Raw genomic sequence first — 22,456 nt, 5'->3', positions numbered from 1 at the left:
CGATGTCGGCACGCGTGACTGCATTACCAGTAGGGCGCCCCGCGCCTACTGGATGTTCGCGGTTTTTGTTGGTCCGCGGCGATGCCTAGCATCGCCACGACGGCCATCATTGTAGTGCATGGGAGCTGTGCACTCCCGTGCAAAGTGACCGATCCTTCCGCAACGGAAGCATCGCACGTTACCTCCCTGCTGCTGGTAACCAGCAGTTGTTGCGTTCGAGAGGTCCATTGGTTCTGGACCTCCCGTCCTCGCTACCGGGCGCGGTTGCGGCCTCGGTACATTTACATGGAGTTTAGCCTGCGGCAGGCTAAACACTTCTTGCATGGCAAGGGTGATTGCAGCTTCGAGAGTACTCGGGTACTCTCGGAAGAGATAGGTCTTCACGGGCCCATATCTAAGTCCTTTCATGAACGTGACGACCTTGGTCGCCTCGTCAATCGGGTTAGTCACGATATTTGATACCAAATATCGTGCGCGCTGCGCGTAAGCATAAACGTCATGCTTACCCTGCTGGAAGTCGAGGAACTCCGCCCTCGACCGGAACTCGTTTTGCGGGGGCTCAAACGCTTGTTTGAGCTCCTCTTTGAATACTTCGTACGTGCTGAAGCACGTAGGATCGGAGAGTCGGCGTCCATACGCCCAACTCCTTGCGCGTCCGCCAAGGCAGGACATGGCGAATGCGACCTTCGACAGCGGGTCGACGATGCGTCGAGCCGCTATGGCTGTGTCGAGTTCGACAAGCCATCGGAGGAGAGGCTCGCCCTCTCTTCCCACGTAATTGCTTACGCTCAACTTTAATGATTGAGCACGCGGTGTCGTCCCTGACGACGCCGTCACTGAGGAAGCAGCGTCACGCTGCTCCTTCATGATGAATCCCAGAGCAACACCATGTTGCTCCGTTGGCGATAGCGTACGCAGCATTGTAGCTATCGCCGCTTCTCCAATGACTGTTGACAGTCGTTGGAGGGCTTCCCATTCTGGGTCAGACAGGTGGGGGCAGTCAGCGCGTGCAACATGCGTTGCAGGCGTGTTGGAGCTCTCCATGGGCACCTCCGTGCTCATGTGGTTCTCGGCTCCGCGTTTGTACACCGCGTACGAACGTCAAGCAGTCGGTCGTTGGACGGACTACAAAGTGCTACCAGGTGTAGTGGGTCTAACTTGACTCACTACTTTAGCTTACACGTTGCGCAACGTGTATGAGGAAGCGTAAGTACTTAGTAATTACTTGAGTTAATTATATTTGAATACACAAATATAAGTTAAGTAAGATAGGATTCCAAGTGACTTAGATTAGGTAAAATGAGAACTGTATTGCTTGTAAATTGATCTTCCTCTAAAATCTGCTAAAACTGTTTATCATCTATGAAAGGGTTGACAGCGGCTGGCTGTCAGAGCCCCGCTAATATGCATGACTCTGATTGGTAGAAAGATGCTGCTTTCTACCAATAGGATCTTTGGGTATGTGTGGACCACTCATTGTGGTGGTCCACTTCAATGTATCCATTGGTGTGTCTTACACCAAGGTGAGGAAGTATCCAAAACTTTTAACAGATATCCTATCTGTTAAATTCACAAGTGGCTTGCAGCCACTTGTGCGTGTAACCCCGTTACATAACTGGTTTGAAATTGATTTTAAATGTGAACTAGAATTGCCTTTGAGACTGTCGCTCAACGCATTAAGTGTAAGCTTTCTCTGTGTACGATGTGCTTCGACAGCACAGACGGATTGCTCGCGTTCGTGTTAAACGGAGGATTTGCCCACAACTTATGGGATGGATGCACTTCACGCAGCATCGCAGCATTTTGAAGGACGACTACCCAGAGGTACAGTAGCAAATCCAAAAATCCTCCAGTTGATATGTGCGGTGTTGACTGTTTTACCTGTGTTGTCATGTAGTTAAATGGAAACACTTCGCGTTGCAGACTATCAGGAGGTGTAAGAGCAGCTCGATCTAAAAAGAATGAGCGGCGGTCCGGGGGAACTCCAGCAAGGGAGCGCATGGCGTCCCGAGGCAAAGCCGCCAGGTAATATCCCTCCAGAACGCCAGCATTCCAGCGCCCCAACCTTCTAATCTGTGGCTCTGTTGCTCCAGCTAGTTCAGCCATTCGGGATCCAGATCCTCGGGTAGCGTGGTCTTAGCTTTTGAGTACGTACTGACGGCAGAGAAAGATTTACGGTAGCGCCGTAATGTGCTCGGTATGTCATTGCTTTTGTTGATTTTTTTTCTGCCTTGAGAACTTAAAATTATACGACAGTGCAGGCTCTAGAAAATTAGAAACAGCTTCCTTAGGCGCGTATGCGCGGGTCGTGTCGGCAGGCCTTGCCTCGCGACAGCGATCTAGCGTTGCGTTACCGTCCTCTACGAGCTCAACTTGCAACCCTGGTGGCTCCATGGCACCCCAAACACAATTTACGATATGGACTATTTTTTGCTATCACCGAAGAGCTGTCAACAGGGAGGGACGCCGTCCCCATTCTATAGCGCATTCAAGTACAGCTACACCTAACCCTAGGGAGATAACCTCTCATTAGTGACCGAGATAATAACTACTGAGGGGTAATTGCTTTTTGACCAATCGCTGTACACCTTGTCGACCGTGCCACAGACACACCAGCCATAGGCAGGAGATCCCGGCGCGATGCGGCTGACGGCGGACGTGATTCTGCGCGCGCAGGTGTCCATCAACCCGCTGCGCGAGCGCGAGCTGAGCCTCCGAGGTACTTCCCCGTCGCTCGTATTACCTCTGCCCACCGGTTACTGACGCGCTCGCAGGTTACAAGGCCCCCGCCGTCGAGAACTTGGGCGTCACGCAGGTGCCGTAGCTGCTCGTCACCGGCGGCTCGCTGGCTGTTGATTATGACAATTCAGAGGTTTTCTAACGCGTGGGTGGCGCTACTGCAGGATGGCTTCGACTGCATCGACCTCTCGGACAACGAGATCAAGAAGTTGGAGAACTTCCCGCGGCTGCGTCGGCTGCGCATGCTGCTGCTGCACAACAACCACGTGTCCAAGATCCAGGAGAACCTGGCGGACGCCATCGCCAACCTGGAGTTCCTCATGCTCACGGGCAACCGCATCGCGCAGCTGTCGGAGGTGGACCACCTTGCCTGCTTCGCCAAGCTGGACACGCTCTCGCTCAGCGGCAACCCCGTGACCAAGCGCAAGTACTACCGCGAGTACGTAATCCACAAGCTGCCGCAGCTGCACGTGCTCGACTTCCAGCGCATCCGTCCTCGTGTACGTCGTCCGGGGCAGTTTTTTTGCTGTTTATAAGGACGTTCTCACTGAGTTGTGGAGGTGGTGGTGCCTTTGTTGGAACAGGACCGCGAAGCTGCCAACGCGTTTTTCAACTCGGTCGTGGGACAAAGGGCCCTGAAGGAGGCCCACGGCGAAAGTGTGGCCGAGTCAACACAGGCGATGAAGAAGGTTTCGATCACACAGCAACAGGCGGCTCCCGCAGTGAACGCGGTGCCTCCGCCGCCGCCTCCGCGCGCTCTTGTTTCGCCAAAGAAGGAGACGCCAGTCAAGGGCGAGTCGCCGAAGAAGACGGTACAGGCAGAGCCGATGAAGGAAACTCCTAAACCGAAGAAGGAGTCGGCAGCAGCGGATGTGGAAATGGAGGAGGCGGAGGCGGAGGAGGAGCAGGCAGCCGTATCATACACGCCACCGAAGCCGATTGATCAGATGACTGTGAGTGTCTTGCGAGAGGAACTGAAGAAGCTTGGTCTGTCCATCAAGGGCTTGAAGGCGGAGTTGGTGGACCGTTTGAAGGAGGCTGCTGGAGAAGCATAAAGGCCTCGATTCCCAACAGACAGCAAAACTCGACCGTCACCAACAGATAGGAGATAGAAAACAGAGTCGACGATGCAGAAGCACGAAGATGCACGCATCGATGCAAATAAGCAACCCGACCTTGATCTTTTGTGGCGCCGGTGCTTAATTTGAACACGCTCGGTTCTGTTCTGTGAAGAACGTCACGATAGCTCTGTCTGGCACCGATTCATAAAGAACGATGAATTCTATCTGCCGGAAAAACTCAGCTATCTGCCGCTACTCTGTCAGTCAAAATTCAAGCTTGCACTAGACGGTGCTTAGTACGGTGCAATGCTTCGACTTAAGCTCTCGGCGCGATCACGGCGCGTCTGCGCGAGCTTTGTGAATTTACCCTTCTCGTATTTATACATGAGTGGAACGCCTGAACAGAAAGAATGAGTTGATACTTGCATCACCATGACGATATGGAAAGCTTAACATACCCGTCGGAGCCAGCAGCAGGCATTTATCAGGTGCTGTCTTCTCCAACTTCATCTGCTCGTTGAACTCTTGTGCATCCATGCCATCCAGGTACTTAATGAGCGTTCGGATGACGAAGCCGTGCGAGGAGACCAACACGTTGCGTCCCGCAGCAAGATGCGGAACAATAAACGAGCTGAAGAAGGGGATGGTCCGGTTGTGAATGTCCTCACAACTTTCACCGTTCTCGCCTGGGAACCGCGTATAGTAGTCGTTTCGGATCTTCTTCACATGTTCTCTATTGAAGAGCACGGTGTGTTTCGTACTCGGCACACCCTGCATCATCGTAACAGAGATTAGCATTGATCGATCCTCCTTAAACATCTGCAGCATGAACAGACCTGTAAATCACCAAAGTTACGCTCATTCAGCGTTGGCGACACATACACCGGAATGATCTGTACCACCAAAAAAAAATCAATCAGGTCAGCCACTTCAACGTCGAATCAGCGACAGTTCCTCCTGTGCCACCTACAAAGTCGTAGGGGCTCTTGTCATTCACGCCGTCAAAGGACGGTTTGTCCAGCGGCGAGTGGTGCTCCACCACCGGGGTCTTCTTGCTGGAGTGCACACTCAAGGCCAACGACATGGTCGTGCGCGCTCGATCCATCTGCGAGCAGAAAACCACGTCGATCGGCACGTACTCGAGCCTCTTCCCTGCGTCGTACGCTTCCTGCATGCCTACGGCACTGCGCACACACACACAGCCAACCCCCTCCATCAGCCCACACCACACTTCACTCTCTTATCATCTATTTCCTCACCTCAGGGGGATATCGATGGATCCCGCGTAGCGCCAGAGGTCCATGGGGCGGTCGGGCTTGCGGTTCCACACGCTCTGGCCGTGGCGCAGCAGGATGAGCGTGCCGAAGCTGGTGCGAGGCTTGTCCCCCGCCGAGTCTGCGGGTCCTCCCGGCGCCATCTCGGCCCAGCTGGGGTCGCACTCGCCGTTGCGCGTATCCCAGTGCTCCACGTGCGCGCGCGGCAGCTGATAGCGCCGCTCCGAGGGGCGCACCGAGTTGCAGCACTCGCCGTCGCCGCAGCCGCACGTCTTGAGGGCGTGCTGGCGCTTGCGCTCCGCGAGAACCCCCACGGCTGCGGCAACGGCGGCCAGCACAAGAGACGCGAGCCCCACCACCACCTTCATACCGGCCTGCGCAGCAGGAGACTTGCGTATCGAAGCTCTCCACTTCAGCTCTGGAATCAGATGCTAACGTTTTGTCGGTTCGATTTCCCGAAATTTAGAGAAATGAAGTGAAGTGGAAAGGGCAAGACAACTTCAACAAGTTTCCGGAGTTTTATCATGTAGCATCGACAGTGAACTGTATTGAAAAAAAAAGTTTGCGTGTAGACTTGCCTCGATCTCGTACTAAGGGCAAGATACCCATTACATTAACCGAGCAACGGATGTTCTTACTCCGAGTAAGCAGGCAGCGTGTCCGCCACCGGGCCGAAGTCGCAGCTGCCGGGCGTGTAGCTCTTGATGTGGGTCGCCATCTGAGCGAGCACACAGCAAGAGCAGCACAGCGACGCGAGGAAGTCGTTGCGGGGGTTCCCGGGGATCTGGAAGCGCTGGCGGGTCACCTTGCGCAGGTGCATCACAAACACAGCAAACACCACGCGCACGAGGATCATGATGGCGCGGTAGACGAACACCGCGGCGTCGCTTCCGCTGCTGGTCGAGTACGTGACTGCCGTTCCGTCGTTGCTGTAGCTGGCCTTGACTGTCGTGCTGCTGGAGGCGGCGGCCGAAGCGATGCCGCTGATCACGAACTCGGACAGCACGACTACCAAGCACACGATGAGCGCCTTGGAGTAGGTGGCGACGCCGAGGCGGTGAGCGATCTGCGCCATCGAGACGCACGCGCAGCACGTGACCATGAAGCAGTTCGGCATCAGGTCCGTGAAGCAATCCCAAAGACCCACTTGCCACTGGCCCCTCGTCAGTCCGTCCTCGCTCTCGAGATCCTTGGCGGGCTGAGCCGCTGCTGCATCGTTTTGGTTCGAATACGGAACCTCCGCACGCTTGGCTGGCGTCTGAGTGCTGATGGCTTGGCTCATCTTGCTGCGGTGGGTTGTCGACGAGGTTGCTTGTTGTTGGGACGAAGCAGTGAACGCTTCGTTGGAAATCGAGGAGTGAGAGATCAACCGATGTGCTCACGGGAATCGATTCGGTGTCGCGGGTACAATACTCAATCAATCCTTGTGTTCTTAGAGCAACGGAAAGGTCCTCTTACCGCTTACAACCAACTGGCTATCGACGACTGTCGTAGCCAGCATATGCAGCGGTGTCCTGTACCGCGTTGCATGAAACACGGCTTTGGATAAGGTCCTTGAGCTGGACCCTCAGCAGCAATTCGTGCCGAAGGACGTTTCGATTGCTACAAACGGCATAGAAACAATGTGATGGGATGGTTAGCAGCGCAGATGTTTGGTTCTTCAACAACTTCCCGAGTATCTTAGCATGATATTCCGTCCTTACCACGAATTCTCTCTCGAAGCATCACAAAGAAACTGTACAAACATTACTCAGCGCGGCTACAAACGTGGTGCGAATGCTCATTTCTGTCCGGTAGAAGGAAAGACAACAAGTGTAGCTAGGTTAAATGGGATCTACGTAGTCTCACGCATCCAAGGCTGTGTGTTTAGTACGAAGCAGCCTAGTATGTTCTCATTCTGTCATATACCTTCCAAGTCTCCGACGCTGGCGACACTTCTTGGTGGCTCGTAAGTACTAATAATAATATAGTTAACGCGAATCTGGTGCATTTTATTCACTTTGTAGTTGAACTTGCTCTTTGAAGACCGCTAATATTTTCCTGTTGAGCGGTCATTCCTATGGTCTGTTCTAGTAGATTACACTCCTATATATGCAATTCAGCTGCCGAGTTTGCACTACGAGGCACGTGCACTTCGAGGCATGACGCCCAGCTCAATATCGTCATAGGAGTCGTCCGTGATGGGCTCCTTCGGTCTAGAGAGAGACAGGGTGAGGCTGCGCAGACTGCTTGGCTTGTTGGCCTTGGCGCTGGGGACGTCGTTTGCTTCGCCGTCAACCAGATCGGCGTCGTCCGTATTGATGGCCACATCGCCCGACAAACTGGCGGCTCCGTGTGCTTGTCGGTGCTCGCGTCTGATCCGGATCATTTCCGGGGTATGCACGAAAAAGAAGACGCCGACGCAGAAGAGAGCGATAATATGGGCGCTCACTAGGTTGGGGAAGAAGCATGTGTCGTGGTTGCGGTCCGACGGGTACGCGTAGGCCCAGAAATCGTACATGACGAAGATCGGCAGCGCCGTACGCGAGATGCCCCAGATAACGTACGTGGTGTAGATGGAGCGCATGTAGTTCTTGGAGTCCTGGCGGTCTCTAGCGTCCATGAATCCGCGCGCATTGAGCGGCAGCGTCGCAAGCTCGACGAGTAGAAACAGCAGCAGACCAAACTGGCACGCGGCGCAACACGAGATGAAGTTGTTGATGAAGTACGGAACTCTGTGGGAGCAGAAACCACAGACGATTGACTGTTAGTTGGGTGAGGGGTGCAGGTTCATCGAACGACACGATCCGGCACGTACACAGCGACGATGTGGTGGATGATGAAGACCCATTGCATCGGCACCGGCCAGATGATGATGATGATCAGGTCACACAAAAAGTAGCCGATCGCTGCAAGAAACCATCACCGGACAAGTCAGCATTAGGTACAATCTAAGCCACCCGATGCACAGCAGCCGCCGTACCAATGGAGAAGATGAAGCTTGCGGCGCGAAGTGACGACATGGGCAGGAAGCTATCGGACCAGCTGATGTCCGCAAGCGCGTAGGCCACGCCGACCACTACCAGCACTGCGTGGATGGTCGAGTTCACCCTGTATCAAACCATAGAAAACAATGTTCCCCCCTTGTCAGCGACCCTGAACCCCTGTCTCGCTGCCCTGCGCGCCAACGCACCTGGAGCACCAGTCGGCCTTCTGTGCCGGCGTGAAGCTCGAGAACTCGGGCACGCGCCGGCTGGAGAGGTGCCACGACAGCCCGAAGTTGGCCCAGAAGAGCGCGAACGCGATGCTCGCGACCAGCGCGTTCTCGCCGAGGCGCACGTGGCGCTCCTCCTCCAGCAGCTCGTCGCCGCCGTCGTACCACCCCATGCCGCTGCCTGTCCGGTGTCAATCTAAGGAGGTCGGAGCTGCCGCCGCTGCTTGTCAGGGCCACGCAGAAGAGAAGATGACGCCAAGCGCGCCGGTCAGAATCCAGCGCTGCTCGTGTCGCTTCGGCGAGCAAACTTGTCTCGGGTATGACGCCCCGTTTTGTGGTGAAAGGGGATGGGGCTGGCACGACGCAGCGAATCAACGCGCGCCTCTGCGGCGTTACTCACGTCGATTGGCCGTATATCGGCTGCGAGGACGCCTCCCCATTGGTCGATAACTGGACATCATAAAATGTATCCGAACGCGCCCGGCTCTGGCATCGTCTCGACGTTAAACAAGCTTCGTAAATCAGAGTGCAAACGCTAGTCACATACAAACTCCTAGTCATCCAACGCGTAAATACGAGTGCTAAAGCGCATCAGAGCGTGACCCCGAGTCGGGCAAGCAGGTCATCATCATCCGTGTCGTCCTCCTCCTTCTGGGCGGTGGAGCTCGAGGCCGACGCCGAGGCTGCCGGCCACGCCTGCGCCTGCAAGCCGGCGCTCTCGCTCGTCGCAGCGGCCCAGCCGCTGGGGCCCAGCCTGGGCGTCTTGGCGGTCGGCTTCATCTCGGGCCACAACGCCTCGACCGGCGGCTCCTTGATCTTGCTGGCGCCTTTCGCCGGTGCTGCGGCCTTGACCACCCAGCCGGAGGCCGCGGGCGTCAGGCCGGGCGGCGGGCGCAAGGGCTGGAACCCGGGCGGCACGCTCGACGCTGATGGCGGCGGCGGCGGCGGTGGCGGAGCGACGGAGGCGCGCAGACTGCTGCTGCTCTGGGGCAGCGTCGACATGCTGCCTCGACGCGGTCTCTGCTGCTGCTGCTGCTGCTTGCTGCCACGTGCGGGCGTTGAAGCCCGTGGATTACGACGCGCAGAGTGGGATGGCGCCGCTGACGCCGAAGCTGAAGCTGAAGCGTTGGAGCTGAAGCTCTCGTCGCATGACGAACGCCGGCGGATGACTGTGTAGCCGGCGGCGTCCGCCTCGTCCTCAGGACCTGGAGCAGCTGCGGCGAGCGTCTCAACCTTGACGGAGCGCTGCTTGGCGTGCCGGTACTTGGGTCTTGATGCACCTTCTGCACAGCGGAACTGCTGCTGCTGCCGTCCGCTGTGACGCTTGATCACATAGCCGCCGGGCTCTTCCTTCACTTGGCCGGAGCTCTCCAGCGCCTCGCGCATGGAGCTGAACAGCGGCCGGCGGTTCGGCGGTGGCGTATTTTCTTCATTGCTGCCCGTATTGGATGGGAGTGTTGGGGTTGAAGCCGGCTTGCTGGTGTCTTGATGCGCGCTGACAGCATTGGTGACTGCAGTACCTGCGTCACCGTCCTTCAGCACCAAAGCAATGAACGGCTCCGACACGATGGCCGCGCCGCTTCCTGTTGGTGCTGTCTTGGCTTCGTCAGCCATCTCGCGCTGCTTTCACCTCCGATTCGAGACTGAGACTTTGGCAACGAGAAAACTCCATCCATTTGATGCCTTTCTCCCATGTGCGAGCCGGCGAAGAAAAGTCGCGTCTAGCACAAGGGCTAACGGTGGCATCCTCAGCACTGCACAACAGCACCGAAGTTTGTAGCGAAGCGGCGCGCGGGTTGTCGTCGCCGTTATAGTTGAATTGGGACGAGCCTCTGATCCCGTCTTCATGTGGGCTTCGGCTCCTGCTGCCGAGAGGGGGCGAGCTGAAGGCGCTGTGTCGGATTGGCTGCGAGAGCGCGTGGATATGTGCATGTACGTGGAGAAGCTGGACTTCCACAAAGAGCAGGACCCTAGCTTCGTTTGCGATTCGTATCGGAAGTTCAAGTGGGTGCAAGCTAAGCAGCGCAGGCGTCTTGATGCTCTTCAGCAACAGCAGAATCAACAAGACAAAGGCCATGAAAACGAGCAGGGTAGTGACTCAAGCAAACTTGCTCATTCGTCGTTGACTGCAACTAGTGAGCATGGCGATGATGACCCGGCAGATTCCATTGAAAGCGCCACCGAAACCAGCAATGACCCGCTTGATATCCTCGTTGGGGACGTGCTCAGAGGGTTCAACGTGTCGGTAACATGCCGCGGTGCGCTCCCCACCCGAGGATCGGATCCCCTCGAAGCTATCTCGATCCCATGCATTCGTGAAGGCAACTCGCTCACGCTGTGCTCGTCGCCCGGAATTGGCGACCAACTCATAGTTTTCGGTGGTCGCGTGCTTCGCGACACCTCTATTTTGCTTCCTCGTGCTGTTCGAGTGGATCCAATGCAATACGAGCGAGCACGCTACACATACTCCAACAGTGTCTACAGCTTCGACATTCCGTCTACTACGTGGAGTCGTCACGAGTGCTCAGGGCGAGTACCGCGTGAGCGCAGCGATCACTCTGCGCTCTTCATGGCGCCTCGCCACCTTTTGATTTTCGGTGGGCGTGGGCGCAACGGCCAAGTGTTCCGAGACTTCTTCGCTCTCTCCCTGGAGTGGTGGCACTGGACGCAGCTCGATACCTCGGCTACGCCGTACGAGCGGTACTGGCACGGATGGTGCATTGCCTTCGACACGGAGCAGCCCTGGCAGCAAGAACCGAGCCTCTTTCTGCTTGGCGGCAAATCGGACACCCTCGTCTACAACGACTTGCACCAGCTGCAGACCACTCGGTTGAAGCGCATGTTGGCTGACGAAGAAGAGCACGAACTCAAATACGCCAGGGGTGACGACGCCGAGACTACAGCCCGGCATCAAGAAGAGCGACGAGTGAGTGATGCGGCACGACTACTGATGAAGGAGCGTGAGCTGCTGAGACTTCCCAACTGGGTCCACCCACACACAGTGGGGAAGCCTCCGTCAGCTCGCTTCGGCATGCAAGTCGTTGCTCTGGACAGTGAGCAGCTCGCGGTGGTCGGCGGCTGGCGCATCCCCAAGAGCAAGAGCGACAAAATCAGGAAGAGCCGCTCGCTGGACGTGCACATCCTGGACCTGACGACGCTCGTGTGGTCGACGCCCAAGCTCTCGACGCTCGTGAGCGCGCAGCCGTACGTCCCGAGCGAGCGCCTGCTGTTCGAGTGCTTCTACGCGCACCAGACGCTGGTGCTGTTCGGCGGCCACACGTACGCGTCCAACGGAGAGACCGAGTCGTTCTCCGCCTGCGCGGACGCGTCCTCTGTGCTCTACAAGCTGGACGTGAGCCGCATGATCTGGCGCCGACAGAAGTTCGGCAGCAGCAGCGACCAAGCCGTCGACGGTGACACCGACGCAGCGTTGGCACTACCTCAATCCCACGCACACTGCAGCAGCAACGCGATGCTCAACGGACGCGCCTTCACGTGCTCGTCGGAGAGCAGCAGCCTGCAGCTGCAGGTGACCGCGCTGGACATCCGAGCCCCACCGCGCTCAACGCGTCCAGCATGACCACGAGAGCTTTAGCGGATCTTGCACGGTCGCCAATCGCGCGACGTCACGCACCTATTCTTGTGGCTGAGCGTCGTCCCCTCTTTTTTAACCAATCAGGTCGATGCGCAAACGACTTCAATTTCGTGTGGCACTGTGTACATACAAAGCGCAAGTGGCACGAAACGGCCGTTTGAGCAAACACGTTTTCAACGTGTTTCTGGTGTAGCAGCCAGCAGCTCCAGCAGCGGTCAGATCCGGATCAGCAGAGTCCTCCGCAGACTTCCCGCCATGATGAGAGCCCGCCAGCTCACGCGCGCGCTCCGCGCCGCCTCGAAGCAGCAGCAGCAGACACGCCGTGCCTTTTCGTCCGCCGCCCGCGGCCTGCAGGCGCCCGTCGCTGCGGCGCTGGACAACACGCGAGAGCTGTCCACCGCCAAGGTGCAGGAGGAGCACAAGCGCGCGCCGCCCAAGACCACCGACAAGTTCATCGGCAAGACCGGCGCCGAGATCTTCCACGAGACGCTGGCCGAGATGGGCGTGGACTGCGTCTTCGGCTACCCGGGCGGCGCCATCCTGCCCGTGTTCGACGCCATCCACGAGAGCGAGCACTTCGACTTCATCCTCACGCGCCACGAGCAGGGCGCCGGCCACATGGCGCAGGGCTACGCTCGCGCCACGGGCAAGCCCGGCGTGGTGCTGGTGACCTCCGGCCCGGGCGCCACCAACACCGTCACGCCCCTGCAGGACGCGCTCATGGACGGCACCCCCATCGTGGTCTTCAGTGGCCAGGTGGCCACCCAGGTGCTGGGCACGGACGCCTTCCAGGAGGCTGACGTGCTGGGCATCACCCGCCCGTGCACCAAGTGGAACGTGCAGGTGCGCGACGTGCGCGACCTCGCGCGCAACATCCGCGAGGCCTTCCACATCGCCACGACCGGCCGCCCCGGCCCCGTGCTGGTGGATCTCCCCAAGGATATCACGGCCGGCCTGTGCAGGAGCCCCGTCGTCACGGAGCCGCAGCTGCTGGGCTACTACGGCGAGAAGAAGATCGAAGGCAACCGCGTCAACCAGGACGCCAACCTGGCCGCGGCCGTCAAGATGATCAACCAGGCCAAGAAGCCGCTGATCTTCGCCGGTGCTGGTGCCCTGCACGCCAGCGAGGAGCTGCGCGCCCTCGCACGTCAGGCCAACATCCCCGTGACCACGTCGCTGCAGGGCATGGGCTCCTTCGACGAGCGCGACCCGCTCAGTCTGCACATGCTGGGCATGCACGGCTCCGTGTACGCCAACAAGGCCGTGCAGGACGCCGACTGCATCATCACGCTTGGTGCTCGCTTCGACGACCGTGTGACGGGCCGTGTGCCCGACTTCGCGCGTGAGGCACGCCGTGCCTCCGCCGAGGGCCGTGGTGGCATCATCCACTTCGAGATCACGGGCAAGCAGGTTGGCAAGATTGTGCCAGCCGACATCGCCGTGCTTGGCGACACCAAGTACAACCTGCAGCAGATCCTCCCCAAGGTGGAGACCAAGCCGCGCACCGAATGGCACAAGAAGCTTCAGGGCTGGAAGGCAAGGTATCCCTTCCGTTACCGCGCGGCTGCCCCCGGCGAGCCGATGAAGGCGCAGCGCGTTATTGAGGAGCTGTACAGGCAGACGAAGGGCCGCGATGACGTCCTTGTCACGACCGGCGTGGGTCAGCACCAGATGTGGGCGGCTCAGTTTTACCGGTGGTCGCGCCCGAACACGCTCATCACTTCCGGCGGTCTGGGCACGATGGGTTTCGGCCTGCCCTCGGCTATCGGTGCCAAGATGGCCAAGCCCGACTCGATCGTTGTCGACATTGACGGCGACGCCAGTTTCTCCATGACGCTGTGCGAGATGGCCACCGCCGCCGAGTTCAACATCGGCGTCAAGGTGCTGTTGTTGAACAACAACTTCCAGGGCATGGTCAAGCAGTGGCAGGACCTGTTCTACGAGGAGCGATACTCGGGCACCAAGATGAACAACCCGGACTTCGTCAAGTTCGCGGAGGCCATGAACTGCGAGGCCTTCCGCTGCGACAAGGAGGACACGCTGGAGGAGGACATGGCCCGGTTCCTCGCTGCCGAGGGCCCCATCTTAGGTGAGTTTATGGTCGAGAAGAACGAGCACTGCTACCCCATGGTCGGCGCGGGCCGTTCGCTGGACGAAATGATTATCGGCGACTTCGACGACTGCCCGGGCACCACCTCGGTCTAAGTAAGGTCAGTAGTCTGCTAGGCGAACGAGAGTGAGCATGTTACCCATAAGACAGTGTTCATCACGTAAACGAAAGGCTGTGGCAAATGCACGCTCCGTTATATGGACACGACCCCTCTCTCCGTCCGGGCGCAGCGGCGTCTACTCTGTATAGACTACGCCGCTCAGTTCTCCAGCAGCGGCACGAGCTCGCTCTTGGCGTGCAGAGCCATGACGGCGTCGCAGCCGCCGATGTGCTTGCCGTTGATGAAGACGTTGGGCACCGTGCGCTGGCCCGTGATGTCCAGCAGCAGCGCCTGGATGGCGGCGCCGTCGTCCCTCGTGTCCAGCTCCACGACCTCGTACTTGGCGTCCAGCACGTCCAGCGTGCCCTTGACGCGCGCGCAGTACGGGCAGTGGGTCTTGGAGAACACGAGCACCTTCTCCTGGGCGATGGCGTCCTGCAAAGGGTAGGATATCTCAGCGATTAATTTCCCCCGAGATGCCGTACCAGATAGAGCACACGCACCGTGATCGAAGCCTTGGACGCATCCACGTGGAGGGCGCGGGCGCCCGCGGGGGCGAAGCGCGAGGAGCGAGCGGCGACGGACAGGAGGCGGCGAGCGGCGAGCATGATACCTCGGAGGTCGATCAAAAAATGTCAAATGAGCCTACGTTATCAATTATTATATTTTGTTTAACGGTATTACCAATATTGCGGTAATACGAAATATTTAATAAATAATTGCAAATAGATTCATCGCCGAAGTTGACAAGCGACGACGACGATGTCGGACGACGCGCTGGCGAAGCTACGCGCGCGCATGGCGCAGCCGCCCAAGGACTGGGTGGACGTGGTGATGGTGGCGGTGCTCAAGGATCCCATGTTCTACGGCGCGCTGGCGCTCGGCGTGTTCCTGGTGCTCGGGACCATGGCGCTGTTCGCCACCAAGGTGCTGCTGGACCAGATCGCGGCTGAGGAGCGGCTCAAGCAGCGGAAGGAGGACAAGAAGCAGCAGTAGAACGACGCACAGTCACTTTGCACCACCTACCTAACCTCTAAAGCCTACGTCGAACCACCCACTGCCCACTTGAATTCTATCAACTGCGTCCGTCCTCTCTGGTCTATGACAGCCCGTTACGGGGTGGGGAACACCGCCACGGGGAAGTGCGGGTGGATGGAGAAGTCGAACTCCATCCGGCTCTTGGCGTCCCGAGAGGACGGCGTCGACGTCTTCTTCGCCTTGCTGCCTGCTGCGTTCTGGCTGCGCTGTGCGAGACGGACGCAATTCGAGATGCACACCTTGAGCAGCGACTGCAGCTCGAAGCCGCGCACAAGCCCCGCGCCAGCGTCGGTGACGATGGTATTGATGCCTTCTTCGTCGTTCAGCAACGCCTCGGCGTGCGCACGGGCCACCTTGAAGCATTCCTCCGCCGACTTGTAGATGAGCTCTAGCTCGTACGGAGAAAAGTCGCTGTTCTGACTGAAGTCCTCGTAGGTGAGCGCGGCGGGGTAGTGCAGCTTCTGGAAGGCCGCAAAGCGACGCTGAAATCGGATGGTGGGCGTGCTGTACATGGGTGGCTTCACCTGCACGAGGCCCTCGCGCTCCAGCGCATTGAAGAGCTGGAAATAGGCGCGCATCAAGCTGCGCAGCATCTCTGTGTACTTAATCTCCCGCAAGAACCGTGCCTTGGTGGGGTCAACGGGATCGCGAACTTGCTCCGGAGTTTCAGCATTGGCAGACACGGCAGCACCGTTGTGGTGCTTCTTGTGCTTTGCCTTACCTTTCTTGGATGTCTTGGCCGAAGATGAAGAAGACGTTGAAGATGTTTCGGATGGAGGCGGAGGAGGCGTGACAGACTCGTCCTTCGGTTGCTCTGTTGCCGATGGCCCATGGCGATGTGCCGGCGGCATGATCTCTTTCATCTTCTCTACAAAAGTCCAGGTTACGTTGAGGTTTTGGAGACGCGAGCCTTCCAAGTAATCCAAATACCTGCCGCAACAACAAACTGTTAGAATTGTGGCCATGGAAGCCCTTTCAAAGAAGAAAGCCGCACGCACCAGTAAATCGTCGAAAACTCAGTAGGAGAGTAAAGCTCTAACTCCATCCCTAGCACCACATAGTGGAGCATCAGTTGCACCGATTCCTCGAGAGACCAAGCTGTGAAGTATCGCGGATATGCCGCTTTCTGTATGTTGACATCGTGAATGAGTCCAACCGAAACCTCTGAAGAAAGCCCTACTAAAATGAATTAGGCGTACCGGTATGTTCATCTCCGTGGTGAATCTTTCGTCAACTGCGGTAGCCTCCGCCTGAAGAATGCTCCACTCATCCAATAAATATTCGATCCTTGCGCGCTGTCGCGATCGATTGTGCAAGTAAACCTTCAGCGATTCATAGACAGTTTCGATGCACCGAGACGAGTACAGCACTCCTTCTTGCGTGGAAAGCAGCACAGAGGGCACACCATTCATCATCATGGAGGCTGACAACCAATCCATGAAGCTGTACTTGGCGTAGATTTTATTGTCGGCGTACAGGAAGAGCTGCACAAGCGAAGCAACAAGCGCGTAGTGTAAGCATTTTTTAGTAAACAACACAAAGACCAGCCATTCACGAGCACGTACCAATACGTAAGAGCGTGCAACGATGGTGGGTTGTTGTCTGGAAAACTCGACCAAGAAGATACGCAGGTCTTCCATGCACGTCCATTCAGGCGGAGAGCAACCTATCACCATTTCTTCCAGCACCTTCTTCATCTGTCCTAAAGCCTCGTCAACTGGTGGAATCTTGACATCGCGCGGTGGCGACCCAGAGAGAAGCAGACGGCTAATGCTCGGGTCGAAACCAAAAGACTTTCCACTAAAGCACTCCGGGTCCAGCTCCAACCGTTCAGTAGACATCCCTTCGACCAGCTCGTAGGCACGATGAAATCCCTCCCTGGCCTGCTTCAAATCCAATGCTCCTTCTGCCAAGCCCAGACTAGCATAAGTCGCAAGGAGCTCTCTTCGCAATTGAACACGGCGAATGAATACTTCACACAGCGAAGCACCAACCCGAGCGTTCGGGTATAGCAGTTCATAACCAACTACACCGGAAGCTTCATAATTGTTTGTAGCAGGGACACTCGTCTTCTTGCCGTGCTTCTTCTTCGACGACTTCTTCGATGATGAGGCCTTATGCTGCTCAAGCAGCGTTTCTAGCCGTTCTTGTGTCACCTGCAGCATCGTATCCAGCGCTTCAACAGAAATCGGCGCCAAAACGCCAACATCGAAGCCGTTTCCAGGCGAGAAGTCTTCCTCCTCGTAGATATCAGCACGCAGCGCTGCATCCCGTACAAGATCCGCCGTCTTCAACGTGGCCAGGAACACCGCACACATGACAAGCAGCAGCGAGTCCTTCGCCGAATTGCCCACGCTCTCCTTCAACACCGCGCGTACATCCGCACCCGCCTCCACTATATTCTCCAGCGGGGTTACCAGCTGCGCGACAAGGGCGTTCAACGGATCGCGGTGCATATACACGCTCGTGAGCAGCGACTGCGCCAACGGCAGGCCATTCAGCCACCCCGCTTCGCAGCAAAACAGCTCATCAAGCGTGGCTAGCACGTCGCGCGCCGACGAAAATTCCAGTGGCACGGCGCCGCCCTCCAGTCGAGCGGAAATCGACGGCGGCGGGGCACCATTGACCAGCATGCCGGAGTCCATCTTGGGGTCCATCAGCTCCAGCGCCGACATGGAGTCGAACAGCTTGAAGTCGTCTTCATGGATCAGCTGCCCCGCCTTGAGCTCCTTGGCTGCGGCGCTCATCAGCTGCACAAAAGCTCAGCGTCAGAGATATCTCACAGTACCCTTTCAGCTGTTTAAAACCGCTCACCTGGGTCACATCGCGCCACTCCGCGTCGAACGGCGAGCGCTGTAGCTTCAGCTTGGTCTGTAGCTCCGTGGGGAGCTCTCCCCCGTCACTGCAGCCATGGTAGCAGCACACAACGGGCGACAGCAGGAAGCTGGTTAGATCTCCTTTAGTTTTAAGCGTTATTTGGGCGGAATTGCTGGTGTAAATTAGCCGAGAAGCTGTGCACATGCGGCAGTGACCACCCTACCTCATGTTCGCTGTGTGTTTCCTCCTGGAAGGTGCAGCGGAAGCGTTCGCCCCAGTCGTCCGATCCCCCTCGCGCCTTGGCGGAGCTTTTGGTTGTGAGGTGGACTCAGTGACGCGATTGCACACACAATATGTACATGAGAATAGGAGGGTCCTACTATAGTGAAGTGGATCCTAGAATAGTGGGGAGGACGAAGGAGGACAATTTCAACGTGGACATACAGGATATCAACAGAAGGACAACGATGAAGAGAATGCCCACTTTATTACTATACTATACGCTAATAAGTGCTCTCAAGCTACCCGAAAGCACAGCTACGAAAGCTTCACCAGCCAGCCCGGCGGATGTTCGGCCCTCCAACTGCTTGCCGCCCGATAGACACCAGTCGTCTTGACTCGTCTCCGATTGTCGCCAATTTCCTCGTGTCGAGCGCGTCTTCGCCCTCGCTCCCGCCTGGTTGGCTGGCTAGCTTGCACTCTCTCGTCTTTCTTGGGTACGCCCCTCTCTTTTCTCTCCTCCTCCTCCAGCTCCACCACCTCGCTTGTCACCCGTCCTCCTCTCGCTTGCTCCCTTCGGTTTGCTGCTTCTCCCGCACGCCTCCCGTTGGTCGATCGACCCTCCATTCGCCCACTGCTTCCATCATGCCAGTGTTCGGTACGCCTCATGCCACGCTGCCGGACATCGCCACCCCGCGAGAAGCTTGGGACGCTTCAAATCTCTTGCTTTGTCCGCTTCTTCACCCGCGACGACGACACATCAGCAGTCGAGTCGGCTTCGCCCTTCCGTCTGGCTCCTGTCAGAGTCCGTCGCTACCGAAGGCAACACACATAATTACAGCTTCTGTTAAAAACAGAACAGAGATAGATAGACACATAAGTCGACCACCTCACTAAACGGCACGCCCTAAGAAAAAAAAAACGCAAGGAACACACGACATACAGCCATCCTCCTTCCGCCTCTCGGCACCCCCAGCAACCTTCACCTCGCCAGAAGCACTGAGTAGCTAAAGCAGAGAGGGCGCGAGAGGCCGGTGTCATCACTACCACCAAGCCAGTAGGCTGGTCGCAAGTGCCGGCCAGGCAGTCATGGGGCGTTTCCACACATACTCCTCCTCACTCAAGCATATACATGGGCACAAAAACCGTAGTTTTCATTCTCAGTGCTTGCTCACCTGCTGTTGGGTCTTCTCTTCATCCTCGTCCTCTTTTGCGAGGATTGCTAGGCGTCGACGGTTCTCGGATTTATTGTGGATCTTGTAGCCAAACACCCGGGGCACGTACAGCAGTGTCGACGGGGCCGGCTCCAGCTCTCTGTAGGTCAGGAAAAACAGGTGCGGGAACGTCGTGCCGAAATACGCTCCGTCAACTGCAGCAAAGTCAAAAAGAAGAGGAAAAAAATCAAACCTTTCGTCAGCACTATGGTCACTAACACCAACAAATTGGTGCACAAGACAGAACCCAGACACCTAGCAGTCAAATACACCACTGCAGTACGTACTTGCAGGGGTCTGGTACTCGCTGGCGGGGGTGTACAGGTCCCGGCACTTGGGGCAGTACACCTTCATCTCCGACTTTTTCCACTCGTCATGAAGTCCCGCCTGGTACCATGACCGTTAGGAGAACCCCGTTAGCCTATCAAACCCAACCGTGACCCAAATAGTAGTAATAGGTTGCAACCAACTCACCGGCACGACCGGTTGGCCGTCACAGAGCGCCCTGGGGCAGACACCGAAGTCCCCTTCACGGTACTTCTTCATCTACGATAGCACAACACGACAGACAACCACGGAATCAGCACTATAATATGATCCCCCTCTACCTCCGTTCTACTCGGCGCCCTACCATGGCATCCAGCCCGTGAGCCGTGATGATATATCTGGCGTGGATGAGTCCGTAGAGCTCGGCCGCGTAGGCGGGCACGTCGTCGTCATATGGGATGTCTGTAGCCATCCATCCATCCGTTCACCCCCATTAGTGTCCATGACCTCAAACACACACCATCGTAGTGCTTGCTCTACCGCTCTACGCTTAGGTAGAACGGGGCGTACCCGTCATGTCCAGGATGATGTTGAGCGCGTCCTGGTAGTTGGGCACCATGGCGCGCAGGCCGTAGAGGTTGAACGAGTCTTCGATGTAACTCTGCGCCACCTCGCAGAAGGCCTCGTTGCCCGACAGGCTGCAGAACCACTGCACCCACTTCTCGTCCTCCTCTTCGTAGTCCGACATGCTCTGCTCTCGCTCTGGCTCTGGGGCGCGCTCTCACTCGCGCTTCGCTGCGGTCCACCGAGGCGCTTCTCCTTGGGGTTTTCAGCGGGTGGGGGGCTCCCTCCCTAAAGCGATCGTGAAAGATAGCGCGCTTAAAACCCGATCCGACTAAGTACGACAGCTGAACTCAGCACGGGCACGTTGGGACACCGCGCTTGGCGTATACCGTACAATTACGTCCTTCCTAGGATGATTCGTGGCGCTGAACCATGGCCTGGTTCCGGTGTGGATGTCTGTACTTAAGTCTGTGAATAAAGTTGCGTCGTGAACGGAGCTCGCGTCATGTTGAAGTTTTGGCGCAAATGAGTTCTTGCAAAGTTCCAGCCGCTTTTTGGTAAACCTTGTCTGTTACTGCCGTTAGTAGATGGAGTGTATCAACGGTGTGGATTCCACGGGATCAGTAGGATAAATTACTTAATTTACTCTACAACTATGGTCAAGTTCGCGCGCCACTCTTTATTTTATTTTTTGTTTGGGGGGGGGGGTATAGTTTGTTGCTGGACGACTAGTGAAAACTGTGGCCTGGGTTGAACCAGGTTGACCAGCGCCCAAGCCCCACAGTGCTGAAGAACCGGATACGTTGACCTGATGAGTAGGGTGCTCTTACACTTTTGAACCCCATAGTTCATTTAATTCCGTACAAGCCGGTGTGCTACTAGGTTATTCACTTTTCCAACCAAGTTTCCTTCCCGCCAAAATCGCCCTTCTTACAAACCGCAAGTCGATGTAGATGCGTGGTCGCAAAGATACAAGATGACTCTGATGAACAACGTGTGGTTGTACATATTTGAGTTGGGTTTTCTCGATGCGTATTGTATGAAGACCAAAACTTGGCTGGTATTTCCACAATTGAATATGCAAGAGGCTGCATCGAAAACCAAAAACGAAAACATGAAGTATTATCATACCCAGATATTGTTCTACCCATTATTCATCATCGAATGCGCCGATGTTGAAAAAGCTGTCCACCTCCTCGGCCTCTTCCTCGAGCTCCTCCGGGTGCCAACGGCGGTAAGCCTTCCAGTACAAATTGGGCTCCGCTGCTCTCAAGATCTTGCTGAAACGTCTGCGCCAAATGTGAGCAGCTACTGCCACTCGCAGAACGTCCTTGACTGCCCCGAGGTGCTGGTGAACCTGCTGGACTCGCCTCGCTATCCACGCAGATTTCAACTGGGTAACAAGAATTTTGCGGAGTCGGAACCGCCACACGTAGCGACAAAAAATCGGGTGAAGCACAGGACGAACTGCTGCTGCGTGCTTGCAAAGCCACTTTATTCGCAGCTTCTTCATCAGCCAGGACAGTCGACCATGGAAAGCACGCCAATCGTCTGTCAACGGAATGTCGAAGATATCAACAGGTATGGTACCCTTCTTTCGCTGCTGCCGAAGTCCAAGCTCCACAGACCAGTTCATGTTGAATCCGCACACGCAGTTCACCGAGTCACAACCGTCGACCTTCAGCAACAGAGCGCGGCACGTACGACAGCGAACCAGGTCATTAGCCTCGTCGAATTCCTCCTCGCACGTTTCGTGATGACCTCGGCGTTTGCAATTGAAGCAGAAGTCGGCGCCACAGCAGTTCGTCTTGGTGTTCGGACGCATGTACATCAGCGACAGCAGTAGCGTAGCTCGCCGCTCGGGGTCCTGGATACGCGGCAGAGTCAGCTCGTTCACAAGAACCAGAGTCTTCTCCTCCCCGAATGTATCCAAAGCGTAGTTCAAAAGTGTACGCGGTTCCACCTTGTGCCGACAGAATTGCTTGCACAGCTTCTGGAACTGTGCAAGCTGCGACGGCAGCAGCGTGTAGCCGCCTTCCAACTTGCGCTCCGGATTGTAAAGCGGGAGGTGCGTGTAGTCGGTCTTGTGGCAGCAAGGTGGCGTGACCACGCACGCCTGGCGACACAACTCGCTGTACTTGGCCGTCAACGCTGCCTTGATATCACTGGAGACACGGCACTCCCACCGGCTATCGTGCATCGCGACCAGGCAGATCGGGCAACGCACTCGAGGCAGCACACCAGGGTAGAACTGCTGCAGCGTCA

At 56.8% G+C, this 22,456-nt stretch overlaps 11 protein-coding genes across 12 annotated transcripts; 4 read left to right on the top strand and 7 right to left on the bottom strand.

Annotated features, from left to right (window-relative positions):
- Positions 1 to 2,640: 2,640 nt before the first annotated feature.
- IUM83_15155 (U2 small nuclear ribonucleoprotein A') lies at positions 2,641 to 3,794 on the top strand (the record flags this gene model as incomplete). The annotated part of the gene is made up of 4 exons (XM_067939953.1): positions 2,641 to 2,719; positions 2,775 to 2,815; positions 2,904 to 3,239; positions 3,324 to 3,794. 4 exons carry the CDS (start codon positions 2,641 to 2,643, stop codon positions 3,792 to 3,794), a joined length of 927 nt encoding a protein of 308 aa, XP_067782275.1.
- Positions 3,795 to 4,093: 299 nt separating this feature from the next.
- On the bottom strand, positions 4,094 to 5,442 carry IUM83_15154 (uncharacterized protein; the record flags this gene model as incomplete). The annotated part of the gene is made up of 5 exons (XM_067939952.1): positions 4,094 to 4,197; positions 4,259 to 4,571; positions 4,637 to 4,693; positions 4,771 to 4,984; positions 5,060 to 5,442. 5 exons carry the CDS (start codon positions 5,440 to 5,442, stop codon positions 4,094 to 4,096), a joined length of 1,071 nt encoding a protein of 356 aa, XP_067782274.1.
- Positions 5,443 to 5,708: 266 nt separating this feature from the next.
- IUM83_15153 (PLAC8 family protein) lies at positions 5,709 to 6,356 on the bottom strand (the record flags this gene model as incomplete). The annotated part of the gene is made up of 2 exons (XM_067939951.1): positions 5,709 to 6,140; positions 6,222 to 6,356. The coding sequence occupies 2 exons, from the start codon at positions 6,354 to 6,356 to the stop codon at positions 5,709 to 5,711; spliced, it is 567 nt and encodes a 188-aa protein (XP_067782236.1).
- An 834-nt stretch (positions 6,357 to 7,190) lies between these two features.
- IUM83_15152 (uncharacterized protein) lies at positions 7,191 to 8,440 on the bottom strand (the record flags this gene model as incomplete). The annotated part of the gene is made up of 4 exons (XM_067939950.1): positions 7,191 to 7,788; positions 7,872 to 7,962; positions 8,037 to 8,164; positions 8,247 to 8,440. 4 exons carry the CDS (start codon positions 8,438 to 8,440, stop codon positions 7,191 to 7,193), a joined length of 1,011 nt encoding a protein of 336 aa, XP_067782276.1.
- Positions 8,441 to 8,858: 418 nt separating this feature from the next.
- IUM83_15151 (uncharacterized protein) lies at positions 8,859 to 9,881 on the bottom strand (the record flags this gene model as incomplete). Its single annotated transcript, XM_067939949.1, has 1 exon — positions 8,859 to 9,881. One exon carries the CDS (start codon positions 9,879 to 9,881, stop codon positions 8,859 to 8,861), a length of 1,023 nt encoding a protein of 340 aa, XP_067782237.1.
- Positions 9,882 to 10,191: 310 nt separating this feature from the next.
- On the top strand, positions 10,192 to 11,847 carry IUM83_15150 (RING finger protein B; the record flags this gene model as incomplete). Of its 2 annotated transcripts, none has more annotated exons than XM_067939948.1 (1): positions 10,192 to 11,847. In XM_067939948.1, the coding sequence occupies one exon, from the start codon at positions 10,192 to 10,194 to the stop codon at positions 11,845 to 11,847; it is 1,656 nt and encodes a 551-aa protein (XP_067782277.1). The 2 variants fall into 2 exon arrangements, with proteins under 2 accessions (XP_067782277.1, XP_067782278.1); XM_067939947.1 differs by having other exon boundaries at positions 10,837 to 11,847.
- A 270-nt stretch (positions 11,848 to 12,117) lies between these two features.
- IUM83_15149 (acetolactate synthase, large subunit, biosynthetic type) lies at positions 12,118 to 14,067 on the top strand (the record flags this gene model as incomplete). Its single annotated transcript, XM_067939946.1, has 1 exon — positions 12,118 to 14,067. One exon carries the CDS (start codon positions 12,118 to 12,120, stop codon positions 14,065 to 14,067), a length of 1,950 nt encoding a protein of 649 aa, XP_067782213.1.
- Positions 14,068 to 14,231: 164 nt separating this feature from the next.
- Positions 14,232 to 14,680, bottom strand: IUM83_15148 (glutaredoxin; the record flags this gene model as incomplete). The annotated part of the gene is made up of 2 exons (XM_067939945.1): positions 14,232 to 14,507; positions 14,576 to 14,680. 2 exons carry the CDS (start codon positions 14,678 to 14,680, stop codon positions 14,232 to 14,234), a joined length of 381 nt encoding a protein of 126 aa, XP_067782217.1.
- Positions 14,681 to 14,834: 154 nt separating this feature from the next.
- Positions 14,835 to 15,068, top strand: IUM83_15147 (uncharacterized protein; the record flags this gene model as incomplete). Its single annotated transcript, XM_067939944.1, has 1 exon — positions 14,835 to 15,068. The coding sequence occupies one exon, from the start codon at positions 14,835 to 14,837 to the stop codon at positions 15,066 to 15,068; it is 234 nt and encodes a 77-aa protein (XP_067782270.1).
- A 116-nt stretch (positions 15,069 to 15,184) lies between these two features.
- IUM83_15146 (N-alpha-acetyltransferase 35) lies at positions 15,185 to 18,155 on the bottom strand (the record flags this gene model as incomplete). Its single annotated transcript, XM_067939943.1, has 6 exons — positions 15,185 to 16,040; positions 16,109 to 16,236; positions 16,310 to 16,594; positions 16,676 to 17,860; positions 17,925 to 18,012; positions 18,151 to 18,155. The coding sequence occupies 6 exons, from the start codon at positions 18,153 to 18,155 to the stop codon at positions 15,185 to 15,187; spliced, it is 2,547 nt and encodes an 848-aa protein (XP_067782234.1).
- Positions 18,156 to 19,306: 1,151 nt separating this feature from the next.
- On the bottom strand, positions 19,307 to 20,375 carry IUM83_15145 (casein kinase II subunit beta; the record flags this gene model as incomplete). The annotated part of the gene is made up of 5 exons (XM_067939942.1): positions 19,307 to 19,515; positions 19,648 to 19,747; positions 19,835 to 19,906; positions 19,992 to 20,089; positions 20,198 to 20,375. The coding sequence occupies 5 exons, from the start codon at positions 20,373 to 20,375 to the stop codon at positions 19,307 to 19,309; spliced, it is 657 nt and encodes a 218-aa protein (XP_067782214.1).
- Positions 20,376 to 22,456: the final 2,081 nt, after the last annotated feature.

The sequence above is a fragment of the Phytophthora cinnamomi genome (genome assembly GCF_018691715.1).
Source record: "Phytophthora cinnamomi strain GKB4 chromosome Unknown Contig108, whole genome shotgun sequence".
Taxonomy (NCBI): Eukaryota; Oomycota; class Peronosporomycetes; order Peronosporales; family Peronosporaceae; genus Phytophthora; species Phytophthora cinnamomi.
The sequence above is the reverse complement of the archived record's forward strand: the minus strand, read 5'-3'. Positions and strand labels throughout refer to the sequence as shown.